General features: G+C 39.9%; 2 protein-coding genes across 8 annotated transcripts; both read right to left on the reverse strand.

The window, feature by feature from the left end:
* Positions 1-2,989: 2,989 nt before the first annotated feature.
* Positions 2,990-8,498, reverse strand: arrb2a (arrestin, beta 2a). Of its 6 annotated transcripts, XM_030792364.1 has the most exons (16): positions 8,395-8,498; positions 7,236-7,266; positions 7,032-7,092; positions 6,822-6,866; positions 6,432-6,628; positions 6,054-6,113; positions 5,750-5,817; positions 5,513-5,648; positions 5,229-5,313; positions 5,030-5,102; positions 4,514-4,651; positions 4,327-4,410; positions 3,803-3,826; positions 3,481-3,557; positions 3,303-3,357; positions 2,990-3,113 (listed from the first exon to the last, which is right to left on the reverse strand). In XM_030792364.1, the coding sequence occupies exons 1-16, from the start codon at positions 8,415-8,417 to the stop codon at positions 3,023-3,025; spliced, it is 1,248 nt and encodes a 415-aa protein (XP_030648224.1). In that variant the 5' UTR covers positions 8,418-8,498; the 3' UTR covers positions 2,990-3,022. The 6 variants fall into 6 exon arrangements, with proteins under 6 accessions (XP_030648224.1, XP_030648225.1, XP_030648226.1 ...); XM_030792365.1 differs by lacking the exon at positions 3,803-3,826; XM_030792366.1 differs by lacking the exon at positions 3,803-3,826 and having other exon boundaries at positions 3,463-3,557.
* Positions 8,499-9,950: 1,452 nt separating this feature from the next.
* ap4m1 (adaptor related protein complex 4 subunit mu 1) lies at positions 9,951-14,215 on the reverse strand. 2 transcript variants are annotated; one of them, XM_030792884.1, is made up of 15 exons: positions 14,158-14,215; positions 13,853-13,938; positions 13,529-13,635; positions 13,211-13,307; positions 12,971-13,081; positions 12,693-12,773; positions 12,353-12,415; positions 12,120-12,186; positions 11,828-11,881; positions 11,577-11,683; positions 11,399-11,490; positions 11,218-11,262; positions 10,877-10,927; positions 10,576-10,693; positions 9,951-10,311 (listed from the first exon to the last, which is right to left on the reverse strand). In XM_030792884.1, exons 1-15 carry the CDS (start codon positions 14,213-14,215, stop codon positions 10,120-10,122), a joined length of 1,329 nt encoding a protein of 442 aa, XP_030648744.1. In that variant the 3' UTR covers positions 9,951-10,119. The 2 variants fall into 2 exon arrangements, with proteins under 2 accessions (XP_030648744.1, XP_030648745.1); XM_030792885.1 differs by having other exon boundaries at positions 13,841-13,938.
* Between the last annotated feature and the right edge of the window lie 3,308 nt (positions 14,216-17,523).

Below are 17,523 nucleotides of genomic sequence, written 5' to 3' on the forward strand. Positions count from 1 at the left end.
ACTGGAGCAGAGGACACTGAAAGAGGAGCTCGCAACAGCTCGAAAGGAGAAAGATGAGCTCCTGGATCGGTGGTTGCAGGAGAAAATAGAAGAGGCGGAGCGAGTGAACAAGTACAATGCCACGCAGGAGAGGTGAGTTATTTGTCATAACTGCCTGGATATCTTTACAGTGTTTTTTTATATATATAATCAGCTGTCAAAAGCACAGCTGAATTAACAGAAGATGTAAAACTTTTCAATGTTATCAGAATTTATACTGAGTTGATGCTTCCCATGAAAATGTATGCATGCGTCTTGTTTTGTTTTTTAAATCCACCACTAGGTGGCATCGTTTTGCTGGTCGGTTGAACCATTATCGCAATGGGGGAGCTCATAAACCATCTTCAGCCAAGAGAGGCCAAGTCATCTGGACATCCACAAAAGAACAGTCACCATGTGAACAAGACTGAATACTGATTTACAGTTTGACAACAAAATGTAAGTCCAAATGATTGTTTATGCAATTTAGGAACTGGGTTATTTGTAATTTAACATATTCAGTTTAGAGAGTGATATCGCTACAAATGTATGAAATGTTACCTCCACATAATCTCTTCACATTACTATAGTTAGCAGGTCAAATAAGAGGCACATATGATGTAAATTATAACTGAAGGAAATATTTATATTGGTACATCTCTGGTCAGAGAGATGTCATTAGCAATAAGGGAACAATACTGGCTCGAAACATCTGTCTTGACATCTGTTCTTCCCCTTCTTTTTCCTTTCACATACACAATAATGTGACTAGATACCCAGGGTGCATCGGAGGGAAGGCTTGGAGCGTGAGTGGAAAGTAGAATCTAATGAGTCGTGGGAGGTCTCATTTGCATACAGTGGGTGGAATCTCAGTCGGAGACCGTCACTCCTACAGCATTAGTAGTTTTGGGATATTGACTGAGGCATATTGTTGCTACGAGATGACACACAAAATATTATACTTGGAAATCTGCAATGGTCTCTTATCATTATGCTGAAGCTAAATTTTCGCCCTATCTTGCTATTTCCGACGGTTATGTTGTTAAATTAGGTCCCGCAGACACACAGAAATCACTGCATGACTTCTGCTAGTTAGGCTTTATGATCGTGAAAAAAAGGTCTTTATGAAACCTACCACTTGTTTTTCGTTCTGTTTGACCTTTTGATGGTTGATCTTTTTAACTGTCTTTTTTTCAGTGATACAACCCTTATCTGTCTGTTTACAATAACTCGTCTTCAGTTCAGCCTTGCTTATTGCTACATGACACCATTCTAATTCCATGTTATCGTAAAACCATAGTTTGAGGACAATTCATTTAAATGCTTGGAGCAACGATGCCATATACAATAGACATTCAATTCAACTGAACTGTGCTGCCGTTAAAACAATAAAATAATTGTAGAATTCTCATTGCATAAAGCAGCGGTTGCACTATTAACCAATTAAAAAACACAGGTGGCAATGGTTATTTCAGTGAAAGTACTTTTTCAGTTGTTGCAGTTTAAATTTTTGGGAAAAATATTGTAATATGCATTTTCTGTATTTGACCAAAGAACCAAACTGAAGATTATTAAGGACACACCACACAAGTCATGTGACATTTAATGTATATATTCTCTGTTTTAATAAAAAAAATTAAATAAAAATTTAATTTTGAAATAAAAAATAAAATGGCAAATGATACATTTCACGATTATGACAATGCTATAACATGTTTACAGTATTTCTTTCTCTGAGTAACATCTTGTCTAAGAAAAAAAAAAATTAAAAGTATATTTACGAAGTAGAATTGCTGACTTTGTCAGGTCAGTCTGTTACGATGAATCTTGTGGTTGCCAGGCAACCGGTCTGAAATTACAGATGCGAATCTATGGACAGAGGTGTGTTAAGGTGTTGGTCTGCTGAATCCGCATTCTAGCTTTATGAGACAGCAGATAACAGATGTTAATCATTCAGACCGACTGCAGCAATCAGACATAACAGAAGCAGCGATTTTGTGTGTGTGTGTGTGTGTGTGTGTGTTTTTCACACCAGCAGGAACATCTTAGCAGTGCAAAGAAGTATTCTTTAAATGCACAAAGAATCACAGGTCGCAGTCACAGCACCACTAAAAGAACATGCTGGATCATTGACTCCATTTTTTTTTTTTTGGCTGAAACTTATGGAGCCTCAATGTGGTACAGCTGGTATAACCTGGTACCAGTAGTACAGGAGTCAAATTATGGCAAAACAAAATTCAGATTAACACTTTGCTACAGGTAAAATTATGGAAAAAAAAAACAAAAACCAACAACGATGAGGCAGGTATGTGGCTGTATTCTGGAGATGTTGTTCTGTTGTAGTTTCATAAAAACCCCCACACTTCTGAGTTTTATACTCAGGTCGCTTAGTCCTTAATGAAATAATATTTTCATGGTAGCAAAACATAATGTACGTTTGAGGTTACAGTTAATATCAAGGGTTGCGTCGCAACATAGTAAAATATAGTGATGTGTGTTGTGTGCAGTGATTCATATTTTCAGTTGTATATTTTCCCCAAAATTTCCCCCTCCATTTTGGTGCTGCTGTCCATAGCAGATTGGCCGCAGCAGACGTTAAGGTATAATTTCAAAATCAGCATGAAAAAGGAAAAAAAAACGAAAGAGAAAAGAAAAAAAAAAATCCCTGTGGCATTTCTTCTTCATGATCACTGTTTCTTTCTCTCTTCTCCCCAAATCCTCCTCTTCCCTGCTTTCGTTGCTTTGACAAAAGGTCTCTCTCCGTTTTCCTCTCGTTATCAGCAGAACGACGCTGCTTCACCATCAAAAGGTTGGCCAGAAGAATATGAGGAAAATTATAATGTACAATCTGTCTCCACTGTATCAAGTTTTTTAAGTTGATTTGTTTTTTTTTAAATTTTATTTCTCTACTTCTGTTTGAGGTTTTCTTTTTTTTGTTTTTTTTTTTGTTTTTTTTGAACTGTGTAAATTGGAGAATAGAAAATGATTGATAGCGAAAGGAGATTCAGCAGTCTTCATCTTTGTCATCAGTCATTCCTTTTAGCCGTAGGCGAGCGAAGTCTTCAAACACAAAGTCGTCATCCTGAGTGAAACAGCTGGAAGAGTCATAGAGAGAGAGAGAGAGAGAAAGAGAGAGAGAGAGTGTGAGAAAGAGAGAGCGAGAGAGTGGGCGTAGAGGCATTAAGAGAAGAAAACAAAGTAAGCTATCTGCATAAATCGACGCGAGAGCAAATCGATATTTTACCGCCTCAGGGCAGCGGCGCAACAAACCGAAACGCACTCACTTTGTGTCAAACTCGATCAGGTTGGTGTCGATAGGGCAATCCACCTCTGGGACGGCTGTCGAACACAATAAAAAATTTGACTTTAAAACACGATTCGAGCTCGTCTGCTGTAAAAACACGCGTCTGAATGATCCCAGTAAGACGGAGATTTGATTCGAGCGCCCCAACGGGCGTGTACCTGAGGCCGGACGAGAAGCGGAGAGGTCTGCCGGTTTGGGGTGCATTAAGACGAACGGCAGCTCCACTGCGACGTCTCTGCGAAAGATAACGACACGAGACATCGGGAAAATTTCATTCAATTTCTTTCATTTAAGATGCAGAACCGGGTATAGTTATGACAGCACAGCACGGGTCAAAGTGAACGTTATCAATTAAGAATAAACAAAAAACGGGTGAGGAGAACAGGACAAACAAGCATGCTTCTATATCTCTGTTTAATCACACACACACACACACACCGACAGGTATGGAGAGAGCGAGCTGCTTGGATGTATAGTTACCTCTCAAACAAGTTGCTTAACAGCCTGATGCAACGCAGGAAGGGACAAACAGATGGAAGGACAAAGCAGAGCCAAAGTACAAAATAGGTGAGCAAGGAAGAATCAAAAATGGGGTGAAAACGAATGAAATGGGGGGGGTGGGTGGAACATGAGATGGGATGTCTCAGGAATCATTCAGAAACCAATGCTAAAGCCAAACATGGAGGAAATGAAATATGGAGTCAAGTGTGCACAGAACAAAAGAAAGGGATTCAATCCATACAGATGGAAACTGGCTAGAGGGGTGAAAGCAATTCCATGGAAACTTTGTTTTTTTGTTTTGTTTTGTTTTTGTCTTTTTTAGTGTATCGCCTTGTGTTACAGAGTAATATTCACATTTCTCACTGGCTGGAAGGGAACTGCTGAGTTTAACGATAACCTCTTTACAATGAGAAGTCTAAGAGAGAATACAACACACAAATGAAATACCGACGTGTAATTAAAAAAAAAAAAAGTTTTCATATAAAAAAATAAATAAAACTCACCCTCCGCGAGAGACGACCAGTTTGACTTTGACTCGGTAAGACACCAACACTCCAAGAATCTCCTTGTTACTCGCATCCTTCACTCTGCGGGGCATCGACACATCAGAACAAATGACAGCGTTAAAGACTTAACACACGGACAACGTCAAACGTCACATGGGCTCTCGCGTCCAGGCGTCCGACCTACATGGTGCTTGAAGCCAGGTTCGTGTCTTCGTGCTTGAGTTTGCCGTCCAGGGCCAGCCCCCGTTTCTCCCTGTTATTGTTCAGCGTTGGGGTGAGTGTGTAGACCTTACAGAAGGTGGAGCTGGCCGAGACCTGGTCGCTGAAGAATGATGAGATTTACACGTTACAAAAGGTGTCGTGGAACCTTTGGAGACTTTTAAAAAAGTGACCAAGACAAAAGGGACATTGACTTTTCTGTGTAAACCTGTGGCTTATCATTAATAGTCATAATATAACAATCCAGGGAAGACACGTGTCCCCAGGCAAAAGCGTAAACATCTGTTCAGCGTTAACATCTGTTATGTAGAGTTGCACGGTAAAAAAAAGCAATATGAAATATGTCCCCGATCAAACCAGACGTAATTTATGGGTGTCATTTTAACAATGTACATATTGACTGAGAACAAAGATCAGGGAACTTTAAAGAACTGTTCATACTCTAACAGTGGATGTGTGTCGCTGTAGGAAAAGTACTTACTCTGCTTCTATCTGGGCCACTGGGCATTTGTACTGTGCTGTGCTGAAAAGACAGATATCTGCGTATTGCCGCACTGAGGGGAGACAGATTAACAGTTTGTCTTTGTTTTGGACTGAGACTGCCAATAACAGCGCCAAACAGAATAAACTCAAGTCGAGAACGGTGTATGAAACACTCAAGCTTCTTGAATGGTACTCACCAGATATCTTGACTTTTTTGACAGTCTTGGTAGAGTTGTTTGTGACATGAACATTCACGCTGATTGGCTCTCCATGGTAGTAGATCTGAGGAGAGAGGTTTCCATTGGACAAGTATTAGGGGTCTAAAATCTTTCTTAGTTGGAGAGCAAACAAATTGACCTTTTGCTGAAGCAGGTGCAACCACTCAGCAAAACTGATAGTGAGAGAAACTCAAGTGTTCATGACAGCTGTTACTCAAAACCAGTATGTGCATTCACATTGGAAAATAAAGGTTAATGAATACCTCTTTATCCAAAGAAGCTTCTAGATGCAACGAGCGGTCAGACATTAAAAAACTGCGCGTGGTCTCGACCATTGGTTGTGGGCCAGGTTTCTCAGGGGCGTACTGGACTTTGCGGATCACTAACCGGACAGAATTCCTGAAAAAAACAAAGTAAACATCCGAAAGAGATCAAGCTCAACGGCTGACACTAGCTTGTTACTCCCTCTATTAAAAAAAAATAGTAAAATGAGCTTTTACCTCTTGTGTATCTTCTCCTCCACAGATTTGGCACAGAAAGCCCTGATCTCAAAATCTACCCCACATGCCTTAGTAGAATTCAAGGAAAACAAGCAATGATGAGAAGGGGAAAATTTTTAGAAGAGATAATATCTCATTCAAATTCTGACATGTTTTCCTGAAAATGACATCATAAAGAGAAACTGGAAAGTGAAGCCAATACCACCCAAACCTGAAAATGTCAAACAATGAAACCTGAAATTTGCAGAGATTGCAAAGATAAGCGTGTGTCTGACTTGACGTGATTATCTGCGTTTGACTGTACCTTCCCAGTGTCCTCTGGGCCAGGCTGCAGGGTCACGGAACAAGGGAGATTTTGAGGGATCTGAAACAAAGGCGATTAGTCAGAGCAGTCTTGTGTGGTGCGTGTAGATTGGTTTCTCGGTGTTGCTTCTGAGCTCTAAATACTCGACATGACTACTGACGCTATTCCTCAATCATAACAAGCCAGAGACATTTTACAGTACTATTTTAATTTTTCGACTGAGCCGTCCCTTCGGCAAAACATAACATAAGATACGCTGACGGGAGTCTGCAGAGTGATTCGCACAAATTCAAAAATGTAAAAGGGTGTAAACGTTACTGCAAGGGGTGGAGTGTTCAATAAAAGAGTCTGAGTATGTGCAGAGTTAGCTGCACTCACAGTAAAATGGAAAGGGTGAGCATGTGGGCCCAGTTTCTTCAGCAGCCTATCCTGTAGACGACTGTTAGGCTTGCTCTCCTCTGGAACGGGCGGGAAGGCTTGAAAAGTGGAAATGTAAAGGTCTTTCCGGAAGGAGAGCCCAAGAACGTCCAGATCCTCACGGCCATAGCGGAACGCGCAAGTCAGGGTCACGAACACTTGGGGAGGTAATAAGTGAGATGGATATGTTTATCTGGTCAAATTACTGTACAAACATATGAGATAAAGACTTGGTGTCTAAGTAGTGGCAAATCTTCACAGGAGAGAACTTCTCAAATGCAGTCCATTCACTAAACACTACTGACTTCAGTGTCCGAGAGATTAGTCTTAATATCATGGTTGCCAAGTTACCTTTCCTGTCCTTCAGGTAATCTGCATCCACCAGTATCACCCCATCTGTGGAAACAGTGACGATTAAAAACAAAACTGCAAATGAACCACATTCAGGATGATTTTATTTAATGTGCTCGCTAAAATGTTTGTTTGTTTATTTGTTTGTCTAGCTGGAGGTAATGATACAGATCGTTTTGATATGTTCCTCAACACTATATTTTAACTTGCCTACTGGGTCCACGTGATCAAGATGATCCACAAAATCTCTTTTCCCCAGGTATACTGTAACCTGCAGAGATAAGTACAGCACATAACAACAAATATATAAGCTATATAACCGTGGACAGTGAATATAACAAACAGGACTGTATATGTCTGTTGTAGAGGTGTGGTCAATGTTATTTTCAGACATAAGGATATACTGGTGTTTACCTTGCCATTGGGGCTGGACTTCTTGAATACCCTTCAAAGGATAACAGATGGAAAATGAGTTATCGGTGCTCAGTTATCAAGGAAGCTAGAATTATAGCGCAATATTGAAGAGGCAGGGCTGCAATTATATTTCCAAAATCCAAATATGTTTGTTTGCAATCAACAGTGTGACTGCACATAAGTTGTTTCAATGGTTTCTTTAACACATCCCACAGTGGCCTGTGTATAAAACATATCTACATAGACCTAGGCCACAGCTTGGTCACACACTGAGGAAACCCTAGAGGGCAAGGAAGTAAAACATTTAAACAAACAAACAACTGTTTACTTTATGTTCACTGTACTCTTCCTTAATCGGGCGGCGTAGTTAAGGCAAAAACATGTTATTTATGCGGAAGACACATCGGAACGAGCTCGTTTCGACCCCTTCAGACGGCCAAAAAGAGATGCATGATTCTCTGTAATGTCATGGTTCACTGCAGCGTGCTGCCACAACATTCATTTACCCCGCAATCTGAAATCTTCGGTATGCATTCTGCGGTTCATACGCTATGATGACAGCCATGTGTACCGTTTCTATGTTGCGTTTGTTTTACTCTTGTGCGTTATGCTGAAATTTGCATGATATCAGCAAATGCTGGTTTACAAGTCAGCCTGCAGTATTAGACTTTGGTCTGCAAGTTCCCAATGCAAATTAAAGACCAACTCATTTGAATGATACATGAGCAGTAATAACTTAGGATTCGTTGCACAAAATCACCTAATTGCGAACATCTCTAAACAAGTACGAGTACACAAGTATTAGCTAGACAATCCTGAGCAACTTTAACTTATGGCTTACAAATCTGTAAGCGATTTAAGAGTCAAATATCGCAAGCTACCTGTGATAGCTGGGACGACCATCATGTGTTTGAGGCATGAGCAAAACATTGCATATATATCGAACCTGCGTCACTCATTATATTGGTGTACAATGTTAGGTGCAAACGTATTACCATAACACAGTAAAATTTCGCAAAGCAAACGTATCTATTCGATTCCCTTCCCAGAAACATAAGTTGACTACTGCTAGCTAGCGTTACCCGAGTTGCTAACTTCGCTAGCCAATGTTACTTAAATAAAGATAAATAAATCTGGTTTAAATATCGTATTAACTTACCGGGTCCCCGCTTTATCCCCCATCTCTGGTGTAGATTTGGTGAGTCAGTAAGTGAACGCAGTCAGTTGGTGATTAAAAAGAGAGAAAACAAGTAGCTAGGCAGACAGTTAGCCACCTAACTAGCTGACGATGTAGTAGCTGCCTTGTTGTGCCCGCTTCTTCCACACCTCCTGCCTCATCTCCGGAAAACATTCCGTGTGACCGAAGAGAGAAGTGTTAGGGTTTACTAGCGCCCAGATGTACATGTTGGCACACACTATTTAACACTCATTCGTAACAGGATTCATTACCCAAGTCAACAGAAAAGTCAATTTGCTAATATTAGATTTTTAGAGCAATCTTAATTTACACAGTACCACAGCTTAATTTACACAGTACCACAGCTAATACATATATATATATATATATATATATATTTATATAAATAATTGTTAAACACACATATACCTGCTCTGCGTACGTCTGCCTGTATTGCCAGCCCTCGTTATTACAAAACACTGGTTTAAAATGTTTCTCGAGGAGCAAGTGCGCTTTTACACTTTAAACAGGCTCACTTCTGATCCCAGTGACTCCTTCCCACTGTCAAGATAGATTTACAAGTAATATTGTGTGAATTAGGGTGGTGGCGGGTGTCACGGTACAGTGGACGTATTAATAAAAGTAATACATAATTTGCGAAGCGTTGGCTCTGCGGTTCTGTGCAGGGTTTGTTCGTGCCATTCAAAAACATTCGCTCTGGAGACACAGTGTGTAAAGGAAGTTGGCCCACAGTGAAGTCTTCAGTGTAGGATGGTCACAGACCTCCACACATATATAACTTTAATATACGTATTATTAAACTAAAAGTCACGGGACATACCGTGGGTAAATCAAAGGCTGCAGCCAGCAGATGGCACAAGTGTCAATGAAAATCTCTCTATGGCGAATGAGCGGAAACAAAACAATGTTTTTCTTCCCCCTCTGTTGAACACTTAATCAAAGAGTAACTATCTGAACGGTTAATAGGTTGTCGGTTGTCGGTTAATAGATCGAGGTGTGAGTGCCAGAAGTAGAGTAGTCATGGTTGTACAAGGTCTCATTTTAGATGAGTACATAATATACATCATCTAAAAGTATTATTCAGTCAATGATTTACAAGTTGAGTCATACTCAGTGGTCTCCAGGCTTTAGGATTTTAATCAAGAGCCCATTCAGACGCTCTTCTACTAACTGACATCCCTACACTCTGAGCCTAACTGAGGAAGAGAATAATCCACACCTGCCACAATTTATAAGATCACTCTGAGGTAAATCTATATGTAACCATAAGGAAAAAATTCATGTGAGATCTTTATGCTACAATAAAAATGAAAATTCGCCTCATGGAATGCTTCTTCTTGATAACAGAGGTCATCCAAATCAATATTTAAATGCTAAGACCACAATCTACTACTCTCAAACAATGTATGAAAAGAAGCACTCTGAGGATCCAGCGCGGTAAATTCTCAGCGTCTTTTATTTTTTCTCTGCCAGAGAGAAGCAAATCTTCCACAGGTAAGTCCCTATGATACAATAATGCTTGACCCATGTTCACTGTCACTCAGATGGGAAGTCCTCAGATAGACCAGTGAGTTCTGATTCTGATTCAGATGGGATGCTTTGATTGGCCTTTGCATATCCTGCCAAGGTCACTAGGCCACTGCAATTCGCTTGTTTCAACACTGTTTTTCTTTCTTTTTGCTGAGTTCAGATACGGATGGTATAGGAGTCAGAGTGTGTGACATAGCGGACCCAGCGTTGGGACAGTCCGGGCTGGGTCGGGGTGAGGCGAAGGAACCGGATCTGAAGTCCTGTGCAGGTGTATTTAGGTAACTCGAAGCTCATGCTAACTGGACCAACCTCCAGTAAGGAGGCAGAGCTAAGGCCAGGAACCTCAACCTATAAGTGCAGTGTGAAGAGCAGTGATAAACACACACTGATGAAAACAGACACAATGTATCACTTTGTATTAAATCCATTTAACACTAGGGCAAACTGAATTTAAAACAACTAGATCTAATTAAGACAGCCAGAATTTTTGACACTTAGATTTATTAAACACTAACACAGCCTGACCTTGTCAGCAGAGCTATTTAAGACTAGCATCTATTTGAATAAACAACTTTATTTAAATCACCGTTTCTGAAATATTACAAGCATTACCTTAAACAGTGCAGAAAGCTGTGCCCCTCCAGGAAATCGAGGTATTTCCCATAAAATGGCTTTGTTTTTGGGCTGCAGCTCTGCACTCTGGTCTGGACTGCTCAGCTCCTGAGACAGGCTGGATTTAGAGATATCAGGCATAAAAGAGGAGGGCGATGTAGTCCGAAAATTTAAACCCAGACACAGATTACAGACTCAGAAGCATATCTGACTCCAAACTCATTGTTGAGACGTGTGAATATGTTGAGAGAGGGAAAAGAAAGGATTGGAAAGAAAGATAACAATGGATGACATTTCTCACCTCAATGAGCCTTTAGGAACAGGCACTGTTATGGAGACGTTAAGAGCAGAACTACAAGATACAGGTAAAAAAAAAATATTATATAAGCATTACACAACATTTTCACATTATCAGGACAAAAAGAGAAAACAACAGTCGACAAGAACTAGAGAAATAAAGACGAATTGAGAACACTAATAAGGGAACATTGCTTTAAAAAGTAATTCTGTGACTGAGATGGCTTTTCACTACACTCAGACAGAGGACACTGGGTCTTTCATCTTATAAAACAGACTGCAAAGACTACAAGACAGAGAAAACAAATTACTATAAGAATCATTTTTTTTCGCTAACATTCAAACCTTTTGGGTGGCAGGTCACATCGTAGTTTAAGGTATATCAGTAACCTACAGGATAAGAAGGAAAAGCTCATTTAGAAATAAGCAAATGTTATTTAGAAATGTTATAGCTGTTTAGAAATAAACAAAGATCAAAATAAAGTTAATGTAGGAGTCATAGGATCTCTGTCAGTAAGCCATATACCTGTTCCCATAATCCCTTTCTAGTGTGGGAAACAGACGAAACGGTGGAGCACAAGGAAGATTGTCACAGAGCTGGTACTGCATTACCGTTTGCTGTGAATAACAAAAATATTTATGTTACTCCAAATTTCCTACAAGATTTATGTGTATGAAAACGCGTTTGTGATTTCCATAAGTACCTCTCCCTGACTGGGACAAACTTTCAAGATTCTAAAGGAATCAAACTCATCCAATTTGACAGCCTGGTGAAAACTGCATTCGTCTACATGTACTGCTGCCCCATAGCCTGAAAGAGTGAGAGAGAGAGAGAGAGAGAGAGAGATGGAAAGAAGTGGGAGGTGAAGAGCACAAAACGTGATACTGTTTGACCGAGGTGAAACAGCAACCTGTGAACCTGTGATGGTGCTAGAAGAGAGGTTTGTTTACTCACCTCTTAGCTGAGATTTCCCAATGCTGAACTCCTCATTCAATCCAATTCTCATCTCTGAAGGAAAACAGCAGCATGGAGAAAAATTGTATGAAAGCAATGGAGAAAAAAATAAGTGGAATGTAAGTTGAAAAAAAAAAAGCATTCCAGTGTTGGACAACGAAGAACTGTAAGGAAGAATAAAACTAACAGCAGGTCCAATATTTCAAGTTAATTTAAATTATTTCAGCTTTATTTGTACTCTACATCTAACTGCTTCATTTTCTGGTTGTTCTTGACACTTTGATACACTCACCTGAACAACTTGGTAGGTAACACTTCACTCTGATTTCACCCTCAATATCTGCCTTCATCAACATACCCTGCAACAGACAGAGAAAACGACAGTCAGTGAGAACGAGACAAATAAAGAGGTGGGAGTAAATAAAGATGGATTGAGAAATAAACATGAGAAAAAAGGGTAACTGAGAACACTCATAAATGGGAGCACTATTTTAAAAAGCAATTAAGTGACTGACTTGAACTTACATTGGAGCCAATGACCACTGAGAGTCTCTCTATCACGTCCACAAAAATCTCATTTTTCCCTCCCTACGCTCAGGCAAAAGACAGAAATGACACATATATCATGATACGATATAAATAACATTAATAAATACAGACTGACACATTCAACAACAACAACAACAACAAAAACGGTTCAGCTCAGCTTTGACCAACACAGGCTTTTTTTCAGCATTTCCATACACACAGTGATCAGATACATTTCATTAGATCAGATAAACGCTTTTTGAATCTTCTATGATGATTGTTCACGTCTAGTTCCAAGCCCAAATGATTCTGACTCAGACAGCTGAGCAGCACACACCTGCTCTCCACGACCGGACATTATGGGACGAGTGGCTGCAGCACTGGGAGCCACTTTGCTCTGCTGGGTTTCAGCTCCAAACTTAGAGAGACAGAGATGGACAGAAGAAAACAAACTACATTTCCCATGATTCCACACAAAAAAGGCAAAATGCTTCTTCCCAAACTAAAATTTAAATTGCTGATGGCAGCAATGGAGATTTGATTTTGGATCGTCATCAGAGGTGCAAAACATCTAAGACAACAAAAAGAGAATAGTACTGAAAGAAAAAATCTTACCAAGCCAACATTACTAAGGTCAAACAGACTAAAGGGTTTGGAACTGACTGCTTCGGTCTGAATGAAGTTTTTGAGGATATCAGTGGAGGTTGTCTGGATGTAGCCATAATCCTGAAGAAACATATGAGATCAGGGGATGGACAGGACCCCTTAATGGATCAATACAAAAGAATAAAGTGGTTGCAAGCGGTTGTATTTTACGGTTGTGCTGCAGTAAAAAGAAAAAAAAAAAATACTAACCACCATCTCATCCAAAAGCTCATAAATGAGTGCAAAATTCATTCGGACTGATTTCTCAGACAGACTGCCACAATAATCCTTTGTGAGTGCAGCTAATCTGTGACACAGGTAGAGTGGTTTTAGTATATAAAATGACATAATACACACAGAAATAAAGAAAACAAGAACATCTGTATTTGTGCAATACAAGGTGCAGATATCAAATTTCATGTTACGATGCAATGGCCTATAAAGGAACCAGATACTGGCTATATAACACACAACATGTCTGCACAAATCATGCACAGTCATCAAACTGTGCAGGCAATGCATGCCAACCTGTTGAGAAATTCAATGATAGTGAAGGGGGAAGGATTCACTTTTGTAGATGCAACCCAGTAAAGTCCACCTTGCTTGACATGAATGAAATGCAGGTCTTTGTGAGTCTAGAAAAAGAGTTGAAGCAGTATGAGAAAACAGACACACAATTAGTTTTCTAGGGGATTAAAGTATTTTTTCGGCAGACAATAACTCATGGGAGAGAGACAATGCTATAGAAATTTCATTTCCACTCCAGCATTATTAGTTTTACAAGTACATATTGTGATGAAACAACGACAACCATGTCTCGGTCACTGACATAATTAATACGCGGAAAGTTACCATGACAACCGGTGGCTGGTCACCACTCAAGGCTGTGACCATTTCGTAGAACACGCTGATGGAATCTTTCCCAGCCTCGCCACGGACTGATACGGAAAGTTAAGCAACATACAGGGGCTGAAAACACATTCATATTCTTCTGCTATTTCCTCAGATATGCTTACTCCCTGCCCATTAGACTTAACACTTCAGACTGAAACAACAATTTGCCATTGGTCCGTGTGGCAGAAATACTAGTTAGCAACCTAGCTTAACTTCTTAAGGAGCCAATATGCAAATAGCCAAAGAAGCCTTAGGTAGGATACAGTCTTTGTAGATGAGATAATCGCCTTTGGAAGACAAGATGAACACCTGCGAAATCATTCTTCTGAATCACAACAAAATAGCCGGTTGTGGACAGGGGCGCTGTCACTGTCAGGGACTGGCAGCAGCAGCTCACAACATTCCTTACTAAGTGGAGGCAAAAACTGTCTATAAAGCCAGTGCCTACCTCTTTACCAATAGTGTAAACAAGATACGAAATCACCGCTTAATTTTTCGCAAGATGAAGTTGTCAAAAACCAGCTAAAGTCCCATCTTGATAGCTCATTTATTCAGTTTACAAAAAACAAGTGACGTTTTGTAGTATCATTTCCTCTTTGTTGGTAGGTCGCGGTGACACATATATGGGTAGCGCCACCTTTTGGATGGGTGGTAGTGCTGGGGCTTTTAATAACTATGATCATTGCTGATGCATTAATGTGATGATTTCAAACAAACCTTCGATCAGTACAGGACCTTCAAGGAGACTAACGAGCTATTTTAAGTAAAAGATGACACGTTGCTCAAAAACAAGATTACAAAGTTCGATCATCTCACGTCAGCTGATGACTCCACTGAACGATAAACTGATGGTGAGAATATGATAAATAATATTACATAATAATACATACATTATAATATTACATTGCTAAATCTACGTTAGGAGCAGCACAATGACAAAAATGAAAAAACTGTTGAGAAGTTTAAAGGTTTGCTGATCTAACAGCAAGAGGTTGGCATTCAAATGTCGTTCCTTTCACGTATGATTCATAATCGTAAAGGCCTCAGTAAACACAAGACAAATACCCTCAGAATAAAAGGGATATTACACAAGCACTCTGCAGTTACTGAGGATCTCACACTTTCACAAACTCTTTCTTAACAGGGTATTAACATGCAGGTAATATCTAATCGTGGTGTACTGAGACTTAATTATGCCACGGGCATCAGCCATTACTTAAAGGAACTAATAAATCTCTGACATATCAGTGTTCGTAAAGCAAGTCGTATGTATAGACATGAAATTATTTACGTATAACGCTTTGTCTTCACCCACACCATAATAATTCTAATCAAAGAAATTAGTTTACGGCTTCCGGCCGGGCTTTACTTTCTACTTGAACATGTCAATTTACTTTCTACTTGAACATGAACAGCCGATAGTTTAGAACAGATGTTTAGGTCCTTGACGGTGAGAGATGAACATTTTTAAACCGTTAAGTGGCCTGTGCAAATGATTTAAAAACATTCTGCGTCGTAGAAAAGAACACAACTTGCCGTGTTCTGACAATGGTCAGCTGGACAGAGTAATGACCTTGTCACCACACATAAGCGGCTCCTACCACCAAGGGGGCCACTGCACAGTTGCACGCAAATCTAAGCACACGAGCTACGTTATCGCGGATGCACTTGTAAATCGGGAGGTGAAAGAAAGCGCTGATTGACACATATCGAGAGGCTGAACCTTGATGCCACATAGTAATGGATGACTGAAAGTCTTCAAATGCACTAAACGTGACTCTACGGTCTGTAATTCTGGGCACAGAAAAGCTCCACGAAACGTTCTTCAGTTTGAATGAAGACCAGTAGTTAGACATAGTATGATTTTGTTATTTTCGTGTACTGCTGTTATTAGTTGTAACTGTAGCAATGGTCATTTTAACTGTAAACATCAATAAATGGGAGCAGGGAATAACAGTGAAATATGACGGCTTTTAAAATCTACAGGCAACTGCAATAAATTAAAGAAACACAAACATTAAATGTCTCCATAAATCTATGAGTTTCAGTGAGCCTTGACATAGAGTCTAAGAATGACTAGAGCTCTTTTCGGTTGATACTGTTTCATTCTTGTCTAAGGCTGTCTAAGCCTCTGCTTCAAAATAACTTTTTTGTTTTTGTTTTGTTTTTGGCATGGGCTATGCATACACATGTCCACTTGCTGAGAACTGGTTGAAGGATGCCTCAGGTAATAGTATTCCCCACTGTGAATTTCACAGTGGACTATCCATGATGTAGATGCCTGCTCAGATCATATAGGGAGATATTTGCTGTTCCCTGACTCAGACTTGTCCACCTGTATGACATTATGGTCGAGGAGCATGTGCTTTCAACCACAGCTGACCTTAAATAGTGATGTCTTTTCCTCAGACCTCTATGCCGCTATCACTGTTTCTTGTGAAACATTGGCATTGGTAAACTGGCCACCTGACCGCTGCCAGCCATGTCCCTATGATAACCCTTCATTTAAACACACAAGACAAACAAGAGATCTCTTCCTCTGGCCATGTTTGCCAAAGTAAAAGGGAACTGAGCCTGCAAAACATTTGTACTAGGCCCTGGACATGACAGAACATTTATTTCTCAATTCAGAGACCACGTCTGTGTGAAAGCACCAACTGTATATATCTCTCATTCACTCTTTATTTTGACAGTTACATGTAACTGTAACATCAAAATGCTAAGAAGTAATCTCATTATTGGTCATATATATATATATGGTTTATGGTTTCCCCCTCCAAAAGCACTTCACTTACAAGGGTTTAAACTGTTTCATTCTGCGGAGAGACTCACAGGAAGGAAATTCTTTCGTAACCTGATGGAATCTGGGAATGGTAGTGGGGTAAAGCTACCAGAACACTTAAAGTGAAATATAATGTATAGCATTATCATTACTCTGTATTCTGTGGTTGTTATTGTCAAACCCCTGTTTTAGTGCATATCTTAGATTCTTGCCCTGGCCCAATCACACCTGTTTCAGAGCCTCCTCATCACTTTTCTCCGCCCCCCAGGGCTGTTTTTCACTAGGCCCCTCTTCTCTTGGCTCTGTGCTCAAACCCAGAGGCTTTTAATACCCCACACACCTCTTAATCTATCAACCCCAAGATTCACCATGAAGTTCCTGATATTATTTTTAAAAACGTGATTTGTTCATTGAGAAAGGTTCACAACATTCAGTGTGAAAGTAATGTAAAGTTTGACATTTTTTTCCTGACTCCTGTTGAAAGATGTTTTTCCCCTGAGCTCAAAGTTATATGTTTAAACCAAAACTCCAGCTGTTTCTCCTGAAAGAGGGTTTTAATTTTGCTGCTCAGATGTGCGCGTTTCTTCAACACGGGGGTTATCATTACCTCCTGGACACACATCTGAGCAAGTCTGAAAACCAGACAGCAGAGAGGGCTAAATTTGTGTCACGCAGAACATGAAATATCAAAGCGAGTCAACAAGGGTACTGCGATCATAATTATGTTTTTTATATTGCCATTACATTGTGATAGAACCTTGATAAAAAAAACACACATACACACACATTTAAATCTTTCAAGCTCAAATCGTGCAATGGAGGGATCTATAGTAGCACACTGCTTTCC

The sequence above is a fragment of the Chanos chanos genome, chromosome 15 (assembly GCF_902362185.1).
Source record: "Chanos chanos chromosome 15, fChaCha1.1, whole genome shotgun sequence".
Classification (NCBI taxonomy): domain Eukaryota; kingdom Metazoa; phylum Chordata; class Actinopteri; order Gonorynchiformes; family Chanidae; genus Chanos; species Chanos chanos.